The sequence below is a fragment of the Apium graveolens genome, chromosome 5 (genome assembly GCF_009905375.1).
Source record: "Apium graveolens cultivar Ventura chromosome 5, ASM990537v1, whole genome shotgun sequence".
NCBI classification, from domain to species: Eukaryota; Viridiplantae; Streptophyta; class Magnoliopsida; order Apiales; family Apiaceae; genus Apium; species Apium graveolens.
The window spans coordinates 61,059,188-61,075,481 of NC_133651.1; the positions used below are offsets into that span (position 1 = coordinate 61,059,188).

At 32.9% G+C, this 16,294-nt stretch overlaps 1 protein-coding gene and 1 long non-coding RNA gene across 9 annotated transcripts; one reads left to right on the plus strand and one right to left on the minus strand.

Annotated features, from left to right (window-relative positions):
• The first annotated feature begins 403 nt into the window (after nt 1-403).
• LOC141724080 (CAAX prenyl protease 1 homolog) lies at nt 404-10,864 on the plus strand. Its single transcript, XM_074526067.1, has 14 exons — nt 404-552; nt 4,373-4,520; nt 4,606-4,690; nt 4,765-4,860; nt 5,894-5,959; nt 6,169-6,267; nt 6,442-6,555; nt 6,638-6,748; nt 7,377-7,439; nt 8,741-8,830; nt 9,490-9,603; nt 9,836-9,907; nt 10,052-10,117; nt 10,406-10,864. Exons 1-14 carry the CDS (start codon nt 522-524, stop codon nt 10,520-10,522), a joined length of 1,272 nt encoding a protein of 423 aa, XP_074382168.1. The 5' UTR covers nt 404-521; the 3' UTR covers nt 10,523-10,864.
• Nucleotides 10,865-11,502: 638 nt separating this feature from the next.
• Nucleotides 11,503-15,143, minus strand: LOC141724081 (uncharacterized). Of its 8 annotated transcripts, XR_012576487.1 has the most exons (6): nt 15,079-15,143; nt 14,919-14,994; nt 14,706-14,795; nt 13,835-14,605; nt 12,772-13,624; nt 11,503-11,978 (listed from the first exon to the last, which is right to left on the minus strand). It is a non-coding gene; the product is annotated as an uncharacterized LOC141724081 (long non-coding RNA). The 8 variants fall into 8 exon arrangements; XR_012576486.1 differs by having other exon boundaries at nt 14,706-14,994; XR_012576485.1 differs by lacking the exon at nt 15,079-15,143 and having other exon boundaries at nt 14,919-15,071.
• Nucleotides 15,144-16,294: the final 1,151 nt, after the last annotated feature.

Genomic DNA, 16,294 nt, shown 5'->3' on the forward strand with positions numbered 1-16,294 from the left:
TACTGAATCCTTACTATCTACACACATATACACACACCACCATCTAATGGTATATGTTTAATTCCTATTTTACCCTTTGTTCTCCGATACTCTTTCTCATTCTTATGCCGGAGGTGGCGCGGGGACGCCACCCTGCTTCGATTATGTTTTGTAGGTGCCCATCCTACAACTATGCCACAAATTATTGTCATTCCGCTCAAATGGAGGTTGAGGTCGCGTAGAATAAGGAGTAGACCCCGGGGTGATTTGAAATTATCAATGAGAATATAGTTAGAAATTATAATGACTAAAATATTAATATTAGTAAAATATATATTTGATTCATTAAAGTAGAAAATTTCAGTGAGACTGATAACTTGTTTCAGAAAAATATTCTGCTTAAACAGAACCATCTATGTTATATTTTTTTCTTAATTAATTTTATTAAGAATTAATAAAATTTGGGGGTTTAGTCTTAAGTTTTTAGTTTTACCCTCTCTCTTTCGTCTCTCCGGTGTGAAGTGTAACTACTGAAAGCCGCCATGGCGTTTCCGTACATGGAAGCTGTTGTTGGTATATACTCTACTCATCTTTCTTTTATCCCCTCTCTATATCTAAATGTTTATACTTAATTATATGTCTGCACAAATCTGTTCATCCTATGCTAGTGTTTTGCGATGAGTTACGCTCGCTCATACTCGGCCTATGCTGTTGTTGATATATGTGGGTGTATATTAACTATTTAATTTGTCATCAGTATTCAAGATTATATGAATATATTGAAATTCTTATAGCTACATGATGTGTTGATTCTAGGTTTGGTTATTGTAATTATTTGTTCTTGTTCTTTTCGGGTATAATTAATGAAATCAGATACGTAAAGTGCTTAATTATCTGTAACGAAAAGATGCCTGAGAGGGAAAGGAGATAGACAATCTTTAGTCCTCTTAAGATTCAAGCCTAATTGTGAGTATAGCTTTTTTTAGTTAAGATTAAATTTCATTCATTGGGGGTTTCGGTAACCGCAACTTCAATTTTCACAGATATTGCTGGAGTCTTGTAGTTATCAACCACTATCAGGTGTTCAGTCAACATTATTATATGTTTTCTAAAATGCAATAAGCAAGCAATTGTCATGTGTTTTTCTCCTCATTTTGTTAATTACCGTTTGTTCTATGATAGGACCTTAAAATTGATCACTCGATGCTTGATGTAGGAAAATTATGAGAACAATGATTTATTTACGAAATATAAATTTGGGTGGATAAATGCAAAAGAACAGTTAGCCCAAGGATTTCCCAAACGCAAAAGATATGATTAACTAAGTCTTAGATATATAAGAGCAAGTCCAACAGGCTAGCTATATTATGTCTTAACTTAACATTTAAGGATTTTGACACAAAATAATGCTCCAATAGCCTCTTAAGTGGCTCGCAGAAGCTCTAGTAATTCCTTATTTTGTTTTCACCAATAAAATAATCATTTCCCTCCAAATCTACATCTCTTTTTCATAACTTTTTATTAGTGGAATTTGAACTTAATATTATGATATTTATAAGGAGAAAATATAAGTAGTATTGTTGGAGTTGACCTACCTTATAATATCCTAAACTACTAAGAGCTAGATTTTTAATAATATTTTTAAGGAACATCAAGGATACTGTTTGACTTGCTCTAAGATAATAAATTTATTAACGTCACATAATATGAAATGTGAGGAATTTAAATCATTGTATAGATAATTAAATACCTAGTCAAGTAGTGAAATGGACTTAGGCTCGTTAACAATTGGACTTAATATAAATAGCCTACTACATGTTTGATATGCTATTAGCCCCCCCCCCCCCCCCCACATATTAAACAAATATATGGCTACACCGCTACACTAATTTCCACAAACTAAATAGAATGAAACTATTACCTGATAATTATTAAAAAAATCCATTATAATATAACCTCCATTCCTTGTTAGTGCTAGCATTTTGCCTTAAAATATTTCAAAGAGGCGAACTCGAATTAAAAGCTTAGTCCAATTAATGTCACTAATACCAGCTTTTGGTTATTGTATTATGTATTTGTGTGTCTGCTTTTTACATCCTAAAATATAAAAAAATTCTTGTCCACAGAACTGGATTGTCATTTTTTCTGTAAACTGAACATTATCTAATGCCTGATATATAGATTTAAGTCCACCAAGAAGAAGAATTGATAAAAGCCAGCTTCTCTCATCTTGTCTTTATTTCGCTTCTGATTCCTTCTTTCTGAATTCCACTCAAAACCACCTTTCTTTCATCATGTTATTTCTCTTCTCTTATTGCAATTTCTCTTTTCAAACTAAAGGGAATTCTGGGTTTTGATTTTGGCTCCAATGTCTGTAAACGAGGGATGTTTGTAGGGGCTAGTATGGAGATGATTTTGAAACAGGAATTTTGGAGATTCAGGAGAAATTAAATTTTTCTGGACCATTATATTTTTCATTTTTGATTGATGGAGCGAATTCCGTGAATTGCAGAAGTAGGAAAATACGAAATCAAAATTGCCAGGTTAAAGGGAATTGAATTTTAAGGCAGGGATTCATCAGCAATTCTAGATATGGAATTATAAACTCTTGAAGTATGTAGCACTCCTCATATTGATATTGGGGGCATGAGTATGAGTTTGCTCAAAGAAATTCTATTTATTGAACTCATTTCAGGAATAGGGCTTTATCATCTTGCTTATTGTTTCAAGCCATCAACTTTTTTAATATTTACACAGTTGTTAGAAGTACAGTTTAATGCTAACTTGTATGCTGAACGCCACAGTGCAAAGGTTTGGAAGAAGTGCAGGTGTAGGACAATTTAGGGTGACACATTTTGCAAATGATAAGTGCCTTAAAATGTCAAGATTACTAAATTTGGGGGCTGGGGAAAAAATAGGTAAGTAATGTGATGACTGTCCCTTTTGTTATTTATAGATCTGATATGGGATTGAGTAAGAGAGTCGTATTCCACCCAGTTCAGGCGCTTTAAAGTATAACGAAAGGTCCAAAGTTAAAGACTTCTTTCTGAATGATACTTAGGGCTTCAATTGTTATCAACTCGATAACGTCATCTCTTCTTGTCTTCTTTACTTCATGCATAATTTCAATCTGTTAATTTTATCTTTTATTGTTCTGTTTAAGTGAGTTCCTTCGCTCCCTTTTCTTCTAATTATTTGATCTTGACGAGTTAACTATTACTTCTGTGTACTATCGTATTACAAAATATAACGAACTATTTATGCAACACATTCAAATTTTTAAGATATTGTGCCCTATAGAAATAGAACTATGTTTCTGCATGTTAAATTGACCAAGTACTTCAGTTAAAATTATGCAACACAAATATAATGTAAAATTCTTTAGTTTTCAAAATTTTAATCCTAAGCTTTTAGCATTTATAAAATAAAAATTAGATTTGATATTTTCTGGTGAGATTCGACCCCAGACCTTTGGCAGTACTTTAGATAAAATCAATTTTACACAATGTTATTAAAGGTGAGATGCACACCGAGGCGCTAGGGTCCCCTGGAGCTTAGGCGATGAGGTGCGAGGCGAGGCGCGTGCCTCATCAAAGTGAAACGAATTTATTTAGAAAACGAAATATATATTATAGAATTCTGCAAAAACACCACAAATAGGAATATGAAACTTAAAGAACCTTCCATGCTGGATAGTTTTCTTACCATCACTTTTGCAGTAGCCATTGCTGGATAGAGTGTACATTCATACATATATATTATTTGTAACTGGAAACAACAAAAGAATAAGCAAATACATGGTATATTAGTATGTATAAATAACTGTATTCATATATATATTTACATATATAACTATATATATACACACATGATATGCACACAGCTTAACAGAGAAGATTAGAAGTAGAAAATACATATATGTGTAAGGATATATCTTCACGTTTGTTTCTATAGATAACATGGGTTTAAAAACAAATATGGGCTTTTGGGCTTAAAAAAGTATGGGATTTAAGGCTGTTTTTATCAATTTTTGCGCCTCGTTGCACCTCTCGCCTTAGGGGTCTAGGCGCGCGCATCATTGGATTGAAGTCGCTGCACCTCGGTAAGAACTATATGCTCAGTGCGCCTCGCTGCGCCTCTCTGTGCCTCGTACGCCTCGGCGCGCCTTTAACAACACTGCTTTTACAGTTACACGTGTAGGATCTAATATGACGAGCACTAGGTTTTCCCTTGTCAATTACATTATTTTAGATCCCTATGCACCTGGCTTGGCATAAAAATGTTATCACTTATCTGGCACATATCTGTTTGAATCCTACACAATTTCGTTGTTTGCATTCACAGTACTGGTTGCGATGTTACTGGACTAATGATTTTTTTATTTTTTTTTCAGGGTTTATGATATTGATGTATGTCTTTGAGAGTTACCTCGATCTGAGGCAACATTCTGCCCTTAAACTACCATCACTTCCAAAAACTTTGGAAGGTGTCATTAGCCAAGAAAAGTTTGAAAAGTCAAGAGCCTATAGTATTGATAAGAGGTCTGGTTACCAAATATTTGTTTAAATATTATATATGGTGGTCATTTGTTTTCTTATGTTTTTTAGCATTCCCTTTTGGTTTCAGCAACTTCCATTTTGTTCACGAGTTTGTGACTATAATAATGGACTCTGCAATTTTGTTCTTTGGATTGTTGCCCTGGTTTTGGAAGGTGAGTATCCTGTTCTATAATTCAACACAATCTGGCAGGAGGCTTCTTGTTGTTTGATTAGGTTTTGATTGCAGAGATCGGAATTTTTTTTGCTTTTGGTTGGCTTGAACGCAGAAAATGAAATACTGCACACTCTTTCGTTTTTGGCTGGTTTTATGATTTGGTCACAGGTAATATAATATCTTCTTTTCCATATATGGAAAGTATTAAAGCATGTTCATATGGTAGTGATAGTTCAATAAGTCGACCACTTGTGCTTGCTGCTAGTAATTACTTCCTTTGGCCCAAAATGATGATCTATCTAATTATTAGAATGAATAGTAGTACTGATAAAGAGCAAAAGTTATTGGTCCATTTGCAGATTATAATTTGGCCTTCTCAGTGTGATTTGAATTAAGATGCCGTGTATCTTGATTAGACATGATAAAGTAATATAGGTTCCTTGAAATGCAGAAAGTCATTGATATATGGAATGTGGACATTTTGAGTAACTAGGAGCTTTTAAAACAGAAGATTGATATGATAGACTTTGATTTGATTTTCTCTTGCATATTTTCACTTCACGTGTTGTCTCACACATGTTAATTGTGTTTGGTTGGCAAGAGAGGTCTGTGACGAAACTGAAATAACTTATTAGGCTAAGCTCTCTGGTTGACCTTAAGTCCAATCTTCACCTTTTCTGTCATACTGTTTTTTTGTCATGTGCCCTTCGTGCTAATCTCTCATTGTATCCTTCACATTTTTCATTGCTTCTCCTTATGCACAATCATGTCCAACTATCTCATCTAACAAAGATGTCTTTCATCATTCATCATTTTCTTGCTCTTCTAATTGCCTTGATGTGCTCGCTTTACTTTTAACCAAACACAACCTTAGAATTCCCACTCGCTTAAATGAGTATAGTAAGATTTACCAAGTTGGAACTTTAATTTGAAGGTGATGTCTCGGTTTTTTTTAAAAAATTGTAGAAGTCCTCTAATTCTTGATAACATTGTTTTTTTCAAGTGTTGAAATTGTCCATCATGATAACAGTACTTAGATGAATCCGATAGTACCTTATGACAATACTTTAAGAATTGAAACATTTCTCTCAGGAATTTCTGTGCAACTTATCTAGATATTAAATTGTATATTTTACATGCTTATGTGTGCAATTTATTAATATATATTTACTTGACAATATTTGTTTTGTGCTTTGTGCAGATTACTGATTTACCATTTTCATTGTATTCAACGTTCGTGATTGAGGCCCGCCATGGTTTTAACAAAGTTAGTTTCTGACATTACGTTCTAGTAGCTTTATGTAGCATATACTAAAGAGTCCAATCCAAATTTTAAATAGCTTTTCTGAATCATTACCTTAGCATCATTTTTCTAATATATGTAGCTGCGATCATCGTAATAATACAGGTATACTCGGTTATTCTTAGTTACAGGCTGCAAAAGTCATTTCTAATATATGTAATTATATTATACAGCAAACAATATGGTTATTCGTTAGGGATATGATGAAAGGAATTGCCCTATCTGTCATAATTGGGCCACCTATTGTAGCTGCGATCATCGTAATAGTACAGGTATACTCGGTTTTCATATCCAAACTTATGTAAGCTGAATAGATTATGCTTAATTGTACATTTTTTAGCTAAAGGGGCCTCTCGTCTACCTCGCAAAGTTAAAGTGCTGAGATATTTATTTTTAGATTCTCCAAGTTGAGTTTCTTGCTATTATCAGTTTTATTTTGATTGCAGAAAGGAGGCCCTTACCTGGCCATATATCTATGGGGATTCATGCTTGTTTTATCTCTTGTTATGATGACTATATACCCAGTTCTTATAGCCCCACTTTTTAACAAATTCACGCCTGTGAGTACCAGCTAGTTTCTTGTTTTACATACATAAATGATTTTCAGGAATCCTATTGTGTAATTATGTTGTAAATGAATAGCTTCCAGAAGGAGAGCTAAGGACGAAAATCGAGAACCTTGCATCTTCTCTCAAGTTCCCCCTAAAGAAGCTGTTTGTAGTTGACGGATCTACTCGATCAAGCCACAGCAATGTGAGAATCAATCTTGGTCTATATTGTTTACTTTATTTTTGAATTAAACTATATCTAGAATATCATTTGGGCTATAGTATCTAGAAGATTACTTTGGCTATAGTGTGTATCTTCTCTCAAATTCCCCCTAGATAGTGCAGAATGCGTCGTACAAGTTGAAATAGTTACAAAAAAATGAATAAATTGATTCCTCATTCAGCAGTTGGCCTTTTGGTTTTGGATTTTTTTATAACTGTGACATTTCTTTTATTGGATCCATAGAAAAGCATTATTCTCCCAGCGATTGTCTAATCTTTTACATAAACAATTATTGAAGTTCAGAAAGCTGCTGAAAAACCCATGCTTTATAAAATATGCTACAACTGATTGGTTAATGACCTGTTGCAAAATTCTTAAAATGAACTTGTTTCTCCCCACAAATTTTGAATTTAATCGATTCAGGAAGTTGGTTTTAGTCTTTGATGTGGAAACATCCATTTAGCAGCTAGTTCTACTAATCATTTCTTTATCTAAAAAGTGCTCTTCTATTGGATGATAAAATGTTTTGTTAGATAGGATATTAGATTTTGGTCTTGCTTATCTATTTCTGCCCCTTCTAGTGATCTAATCACCTTCCAATATTGTGCAGGCGTATATGTATGGATTCTTTAAGAACAAGAGGATCGTCCTTTATGATACATTGATCCAGCAGGTGCAGAGCCATATTCATTGTTTACACCTTCACGTACTTGTTTGATTTGGTGTTTATCTAGTAAAGTAGAAAATATCGATTTTACACCTTCATGTCATAATGCATAACTGACCCTGTTTAGCTGTTCCTTTCTGCTCTGTTGACTCTCGTTTTACAGTAGGGCGATTTGTACTAAATGTGCTAGACCTGGCAATTCGTTCATGTCGTTTATTTTCTTATCGTATACCTTCTCGTGTTGTGTACTCAAATGCCAAACACAAAACCGACCCATTTAGAGTTCGCGTATTTCCATGTCTGTGTACCTTTGTTTCGTGCCGTTCTCGTGTCGTATTTCATGTAAAATTGAATAGAAATATAAATATAAGTATAAATAAAATAAAAAATGTAATACTTTTAGATAAGAATTGTATAAACCATATTAAATATATATATATATATAAATTGTATTTACATACAATATTATAAAATCATGTATTATTATAAAAATAACTATACATATTTATCTAAAATTTACATATATTCATTATAAATATTTATATTTAATTATAATTTTATTTATTTTGTGTACATCGTCGTGTCGTGTACTTGAAGGGTAAACACAAAATTTACTTGGTCATGTACTTTCGTGTTAGTGTACTCAAAATGCAAATACAATTACCAAATTTTCGTGTCTTTTTCGTGTAGAAAATTGCCGGGTCTAATTAGTACTACTGTTAGCAAAGCGAAAAGATTGATCTTGTCAAATGTATTTGATAATAAATTTGTCAGGTGATACCATGATTACAGATTCAGAAATCGGAACTATTCAGTTGAGATACTGATTTGCAATTTATCGGGTGATTTTTAAAAAATTGAATGATTTGTCGGCGATTTATCGGGAATCGGTCAAATCAAACAAATATTTTTGACCGATTTTTAAGCGATTTATCGGAGATTTTTGAAAAATCGGCCGATTTCTATAACAATGGGTGATACATATTATTGACTCTACCCTGGCATGAATTTAATTTATTCTGTTTCAACTCAGTAATTGTTTTTGCATCCTTCCCTCCTACTTTATGTTGATGCTCTTGGAAGACCTCCGGTTCTATGTAGCTTTTGTTTAGTTGAGCTTTAGATGAATTACATGTGCTGTCTATTTTAACGAGTGATCTTGTTTAGCGTACAAATATGACTGACATAAATGTTTTCCTTGGTAACATAATACCATTAACCCGGCATTTTTTAAATACCAAATAAAGTACATAAAATTGAAAGCTGCTACAAATTTTGAGATCTCCGCTTTAACTGATGTTATGCAGTGCAAAAATGAGGAAATTGTTGCTGTTATCGCCCATGAACTGGGTCATTGGAAGCTTAATCACACCATGTTTACATTCATTGCTGTTCAGGTATGCTGTAGATGTCCCAAATGTTGTGCCATCACCATTACCTAGTTCAAGGCTATCAGTCAAGACATTAAAAGTTGTTATATATTACACTTCTTGCATTAAGGATTTATTTTTATTTCCTTTGTCTTTTGGTTGCTAAATTGAAAGTCTTTTATTTTTTTTATTTTTTTTATGTTTGTGATCCGTAGACCAATGTTGGTCCCTGATCATCCTTGAGCAGCAATCTTACTGCTGCTTGAAATTGCAGTGATGCTTCCTGAGTTAAAACATTCATCTGCTTTGCACTTCTCCAACTGCTGGTCATTGAATCTTAAATCTTACATTTAATTTTGGGAGTTGGTGGGTATTTTGGGAATTTAATTAGACAGAAAGTGATTCCCCTAACTCACAAGTTACGGCAGAACAGGAAATTCTCTGAAATATATGTCTTACGGATCATTCCTAAAGAGAATCTAGTCCTAAGCATTTTATGTATGCTAATACTCCAGAGCAGCTCATTAATAGGGTATTTTGGGTTGTGTGACTTGTCATATTATGTTAGGTCTTTTATATATTATTTTAGTCGACAATTAAACAAATTATTAAAATGGAAAATGTAATGCTTAGGCTATTTTAGCTTCAGATTAAGCTTATCAGATCCGGGTACCTACATGTTACAGATACTCTCTTTCTCACAATTTGGAGGATATACACTGGTTAGAAACTCAAAGGAACTGTTCGGGAGCTTTGGATTTGATACACAGCCAGTCCTTATTGGACTCATTCTTTTCCAGGTAAATTATATACCCTGAACTGTTGTGACGAAGGTATGGTACATTACAGTAGTAAAAGGCCCAAGTCATTTGAGACATTTAGCCATTATCTTTTACTAATATCCATCGAATTATGTAGCCTATATGATTAATACTTAATAGGACTATAATAGTTTCTATCCCTGTATTCTGGACAAGTGATAACAACTGATCCTATTCATGAACTGGATTCTACAACCTCTGTTTTTTGCAGCACACAGTGATACCTCTCCAGCGTATTGTAAGCTTTGTACTAAATCTTGTCAGCCGAGCTTTTGAATTTCAGGTAATGTTTCTGTGTATGGTTGTGGATAAGTTTAGCTGAAGTTTTTATTCAAATAGGTCATATAGGTGTCATTTCTACTTTATTTTAATAAAGTTATGATTATTCTTCTTTTGACAAGTTATATTTAATTCTCTTTAATTGAAGGCTGATGATTTTGCTAAGAAGCTCGGGTACTCTAAACCTCTTCGAGCTGCTCTTGTGAAACTACAGGTATATTTTTCTTCTTATAGCTTTTATTTGCATAAATTTCTGAATGTTTATTTTTTTGTAGAATGCTAATAGTGTGCCTCCCAGTCCCAGATTGTGTCCTTAACTATTGTCAGCTCAACGCCTTCTTGTTTCCAATATTTTAGTGATATATTTATCTTTGCGTGCATGATATATCGTATAATGTACTGTCCTATCTAGGAATGTCATCCCCCGTGCATTTATGTTGAATCAAATTAGAAGTATATTGAAGTAATATTCCCTTATTCACTGTATGTGATGGTTTATCAGGAAGAGAACTTGTCAGCTATGAACACAGATCCCTGGTACTCAGCGTATCATTACTCTCATCCACCCCTGGTTGAAAGGTTGGCCGCAATCGATGAGCTCGACAAGAAGGAAGACTGATATAGAAGAGATCCTTTTGTATTCCTTAGTTAGAGCTAAGTAACTAACCAACTGGTTAAAAATATCTTAGTTCCATCATGTTGGTCTGAAACGTGCTTGTAGCTATCAATATTTTGGTAGATGCATATAGATATTCTACACATGAGAGTTGAAGTTGCACCTAAACAATTTGCGAAGCATATAGTGAAAGTGCAGTTTGGGCTTAAATTACGATTATAGGCTAAATTTTGTAGGCTTGATTACTTGTGCTCTTACCCGTTGTCTTGATTCAAACTTTAACATAATATTGTATTTTGCTAGCTTATCCCCCTCATCTATTTCTTTGCAATTGCTTTGTCCATATATACACATCATTGTCATATATCCCTTATATTTTTTTTTTGTCCGGAAAAGATACTATTTAATTTATGATTAATGCATTTTACACCCTATTACTTTGTTTTAAAAACAAATTTGTACTAGAATTTTGGGAAACTCAGTTTGATTTTTTGGGATTCTCCTTTCCAAAATTTTGTTGAATTGGACAGGGGCAAAATCGAAATTTTGCAATATACTTAATTAAAATTAAATTTTTCTTTTTCAAATAATATTAAAAATTATATATTTCTTTATATCAACTATAAAATCATAAATTTTTTATTTTCAAATAATACTATTAATTTTACGTTCGATTTTCATTTTTATAATATCAATTTCAAAATTGTATTACTATACTTAATTTAATTTAAATATATAATCAAAACTAATTGTTAAAATTATTTTTAGCAGAACTACAAAATAGTAGCATTAAGACTATAAAATGAAAATCAAAATTAAAATTACTATTATCAATTAAAAATTTAAAATTACTATAACGATTGCGAAAATATAAGTTAAGGGTTGCAATACGATTTTACCAAATTTCTGATACATATTTTTTTTTATCAAAGCAGGGGAAGTACAATTAACTTTTTAATTTAATATGATAATAAACACACATCTTGAATTTGAAAATATTCAAATTTTGGATACCCGGTAAAAGATGTGAGAGTAAAATAATACAATGCTTAATTAAAATAGAAAAAAAAAATGAAGGATACTTGTGCCGTGAAATTTGAAATATGGCCTGAAACTAGAGATGAACAAAAAGCCCGGGCCCGAAATCTGGCCCAGCCCAATCCGGTCAAAATCCGTTCAAGCCCGACCCGGTCAAAGTCTGGTCCGATTACGGCCCCGGTTTCGGGCCTCGACAGGCCTTATATTTTTAGGCAAAACCCAGCCCGGCCCGGTCAAAGTCAAAACACGAAAAACCCGGATCGGTTAAAACCCGGGGTTTTTAAGGCCCGGTGGGCCTTTTGTGCATCTCTACTGGAAATATTGTTTGTGCTGGTTGAAGCAGTGCTGGAGAAGAAGAGAGATGATACTTTCTAATCATCATCGCCGCCGGTGTCAAACACTATTCTTGAAGTACTTAAATCTGAAAACAAGTAGAAAACAAAATAAGTTCTCATATTTCACAACTAGACATTTTAATCGGCAGTATGTTTTTCCCCTAGCGAGTCATGTTATAATTTGGTACTTTGGACTGGAATGACAGATGTCCATACGTGAGTCAATAGCAGTAATAGTGTATACACAGAAATGTATATAACTTTTAGAAATAAATGTATATATAATTTTTAGAAAATGGCGTGGAATTATATAAAAAAATATTTTTTAATGTTATTTTAAATTTTTTAAAAGTAATTAAAAAATTATACATCTTTTTGGATTCAAAAAGGTTAATGTTAAAACAAGATTTTTATGATCGACATGACGAGACGACAAAGGAATATGACATGATGAAAGAGAAGAACATGACAAAGTAGGAAAGATTCACTTATAAGCACGAAACCAGGTCAATTACAGATAAAAATAGGATAAGTTTGGGACTATAGGTTCCGAGTATCAAGCTACGAAGGTTTAAAAACGTTGTATGCAACAGATGCAGGAAAAACAAGAACTGGACAGAGAAAATAAAGGAGATTACACTGCGCCATATATAAACCTACAGCAACACCCAAAATATGTTACAGCCGGCCAAAAAAATGTTACCATAGTCACCCAAAAGACCTAAGGTAACATAAAATTTAAGTTGCTTTTTTTTCCGAGTTACCTTTGACCCCTAAGATAACATTTCCTTTGCTCTGGTGCAACATGGACTTTTGTATTACAATAGACATCAAAGTTAACATCAATATATGTTTATAGTATCATAATATTTATGTTACCTTTGCACTTTGAATTTGCAAAAACAAAATGGGGTCCACTTGTGGTGACCATTTCCTCGCCAAAACTAAACATCAGGTAAATCAATTACCCAAACATACAACAGTTCAAAATTGGAAGCCTAACACTTCCAATTTTTGTAGTGAAAGATGGGAAGACATATTTAAAATTCCGCCAATTCAAAATACCAAATAAGACAAAAATAATTGAAATCTACCGCCTAACAATAATTTACCATCAATAATTCAATCATGTGAACATACTACAATCATAATTCAAATGTGACTACTTCTTCAAACAAATTACTCAATTCACAATTTTTCCAACATTCTAATTTCATACAGTATCAATCATATGGGAAACATCTCCTTACACCACAACTACATTCTTAATCTTTTTTACAGATAAACGCTATAATCATATGACTTGAACACATACATCATAATTATACACTAGTATTTCATGTTGTTAAAGAGTTTTTTACAGTGCGGAGGAAACACATAATCACAGCTGTGTGCAAGAGACAGGGCTTGTGGTGTGCTATAGGCAGGGTTGAATCTATATACTTGGGTCAACATTACTTAATCTATTAATGTAAATAGGTCTACCTAAAAAAAGCGAGGTGACATTATTTTCTCTTTTTTAATTCTTTTAAAGTTTCAATAATGCTAACTAAAAAGTTTTTTTCACTAGCCACATACATTTGAGGCTCTGCAAATTCTCACGGCTCCACTCAATGACACATATATATGCTATTATACTCGGAATTGAATTCAGTCCCTTGCGTTCTCTTTTAACCACTCGAGGTATGGGAGGCTACCACCAACAATAGACAATGCTATCACCTCAGGCACACTGTAAAACAACCAGACAAAAGAAGAAATAAGATAACCATTAATAAAGGGTACCTATTTTACCTTTGCTGGAAAAAGTCACCATGATATTAATTTTCATCTATCTCTGGTACCTCTATAGCTAAACTCTTCCATTAATCTTATTTCTTTCCAATAACAAGTATACATAGGTGATTCAGTTATGTTTTTATTTTTACTACTTGTTACTTACTCGTATTCGTGATTCTCCTTCACATGCTCCTTTAGAGCATCCAAAAGTGACTCCCCAGTTTTAATGATAAGAAGTTCCTCAGAATCTGTCTATATCTGCAAATAATGAACATAACTGGCCAGAAAATTATAAACCCCTGAATTTGGTCTAGAGGACAACAATTCATAATGAATAACCATGGCATCAGTACGGGTATAAAACCAATTAGTATATTTTTCAGGTATAGCACTACTCCTTCGGATCTTTAAATATAATACATATTTTCTGACTAATTGACAATGGATGTATTCACATGCTCTAGTACACGTGAATTGCTTTAGAAACCAATATTCATAGGAGCAATGTAACTTCGTCTTAAGATTTACTCCCCCCTCCAAACAAAAAAACTACATCCAGACTTCAATCTACATAGATAGTATTCAGTGCAGCCACATGTCAAAAATTAAAAATGCGCACACACACACACACGTACACAAGCACCCTACTTAACATAAACAAGTAAATACTAGTTACAACTAACCAGCAAAATTTAGAACTAAACAACCAAGCAAAGAGAATGATACTACAGGGGTAACTTCAAATTAGCGCTAATTTGCAATGCTCCAACTTACCAGGTTTGATGACTTCTCCTGGTTGGGATTTAATGAGAAGCTGCCTGCCGTCCAGGCAAGTCAGGGTAAATTGGAAACCAAAGAGTGCTTCAGTAGGAGACAAGGAATGTTCAACAAATAGATCATCACCCTTCCTCTTAAACTTGGGGTGCTCCTTCTGCTGCAAGACAAACACTATATTTAGGCCCGTAAAGAAAAATCAGATTTTAAAGAGAAACAAAATTAAACACACTAAAGCTAATTCAACCCCAAGTCATTACCATCATTAAAGTAGAAGTGCAAGGTAAGCTAAAGTTGATTAGACCTCAATGCTTCTTCGACCCTAAAGCTAATTCGACCCCAAATTAGCACTATAAAAAAAGAGATAAAGATGAAATTATTACGGGAACAAGAGAAATTAACAAAGAAATAAAATACCCAATTCAAACATAAAACCCTAGTTTTGTTTGAACTAGAATTGGTTGAAGGAGTACTCATTTGCATCGATCTGTGAAAGTTTAGCTTTAATATATCTTTCAATTAGAAGAGAGCTGACAGAGAGAGTAAGAACTGCGAGAGAGAAAGACATAAAGAGAGATGATTAGAGAGGGTAGGCGGAGATTTGTTTTCAGAGAGATAGTAAGTTCTCACTACCTCAAATTTTAACCCGCCGAGTTGACAAGCAAATTGTCCGCTTCTCCAAAATTTGAGAGAATTTTTAGCCCGCCTGAGCCTAACTAAAAATTGATGATTTGACTTTTTTTTTATTTTATAGAAACTTTTGTAATTATAAATATTATTCAAATTTTTATTAATAAAAAAATCAATTACTTTATACAGTTTAGAAAATTAAACAAAAAAATTTAATTTATCAAAATTTGCTAATTTTAAAGTCTAATATAATGATTATTTATAATATTTTTATTTTAAAAATGGTGTAATTAATAATTCAAAAATTATATTACTTTATTATTTAAAATAATTACATAATTATTTAATTATTTTATCTGAAAGTATATCTTAATATTATTAATTAATTGTATTATGAAACTTGATTAGTTTGGAAGTCAAATAATTGTATATATTTATTTGCAAAATGTTATTTTTTTAAAATCCATTAATATCCTATTGTAACATAAGTTTTCACATGTTACGATATGTAACACTTTGTAGCTATAGTAACATGTTTCAAAGTCTATAGTAACATCGAAAGTACTATGTTACGATAGGTTAAAAACTACATACCTAACGTAACATCTTTTTGTAACACTCATGATTAAAAATCATTGCGATAGGCCATTTATGGTGTAGTGTTAACTCGGTAGTTCATGTAATGCACACACAATCCTACAACAATTACACTTTCAATTCTTGTAGAAAAACTCATTAATATTATAACACAAAACATCAACATAGTACAATAATTGGTTGGGCTTTATCCCCACCCGCGGTTTTTACTTCCTTACGGAAGTTTTCCGCGTCACTAATTTTCGTTGTCTTTATTTTCTTATCGCATTTACTTATTTATTTATCATTTTTTACGAATCTTATAACTTAGAACTAAACTCGAAAATCACCCAAAACAATTTGGCGTCGTATGTGGGAATTTTTTTAAGAGTCTAGGTGATTTGTAAAGATGGCAGATAATCCTCAACCTCAAGGAGAGGGTTCTCAACAGGCTGATAATATTGAATTGATGGATGCTGTGAGGAAACTATAGGCTGACATGGAAACCCTACGATCGGAAAACGAGACCTTAAAAAAGGAGTTAACAATAGTGATATCAAACAACAAAACAAAGAGTAGACATACAGTGAAAAGTGTCACTAGACGCCTAGACACAGATGAAGGGCTGGACAGAAGAACTACA

Bases quoted from the DNA above. Each gene is read 5' to 3' on its own strand.
- LOC141724080 (XM_074526067.1), top strand. From the start codon at position 522: ATGGCGTTTCCGTACATGGAAGCTGTTGTTG. The intron at 7,440-8,740 runs GTGCAGAGCCAT...GATGTTATGCAG, and splicing joins ATGATACATTGATCCAGCAG to TGCAAAAATGAGGAAATTGT. The intron at 9,908-10,051 runs GTAATGTTTCTG...CTTTAATTGAAG, and splicing joins GCCGAGCTTTTGAATTTCAG to GCTGATGATTTTGCTAAGAA.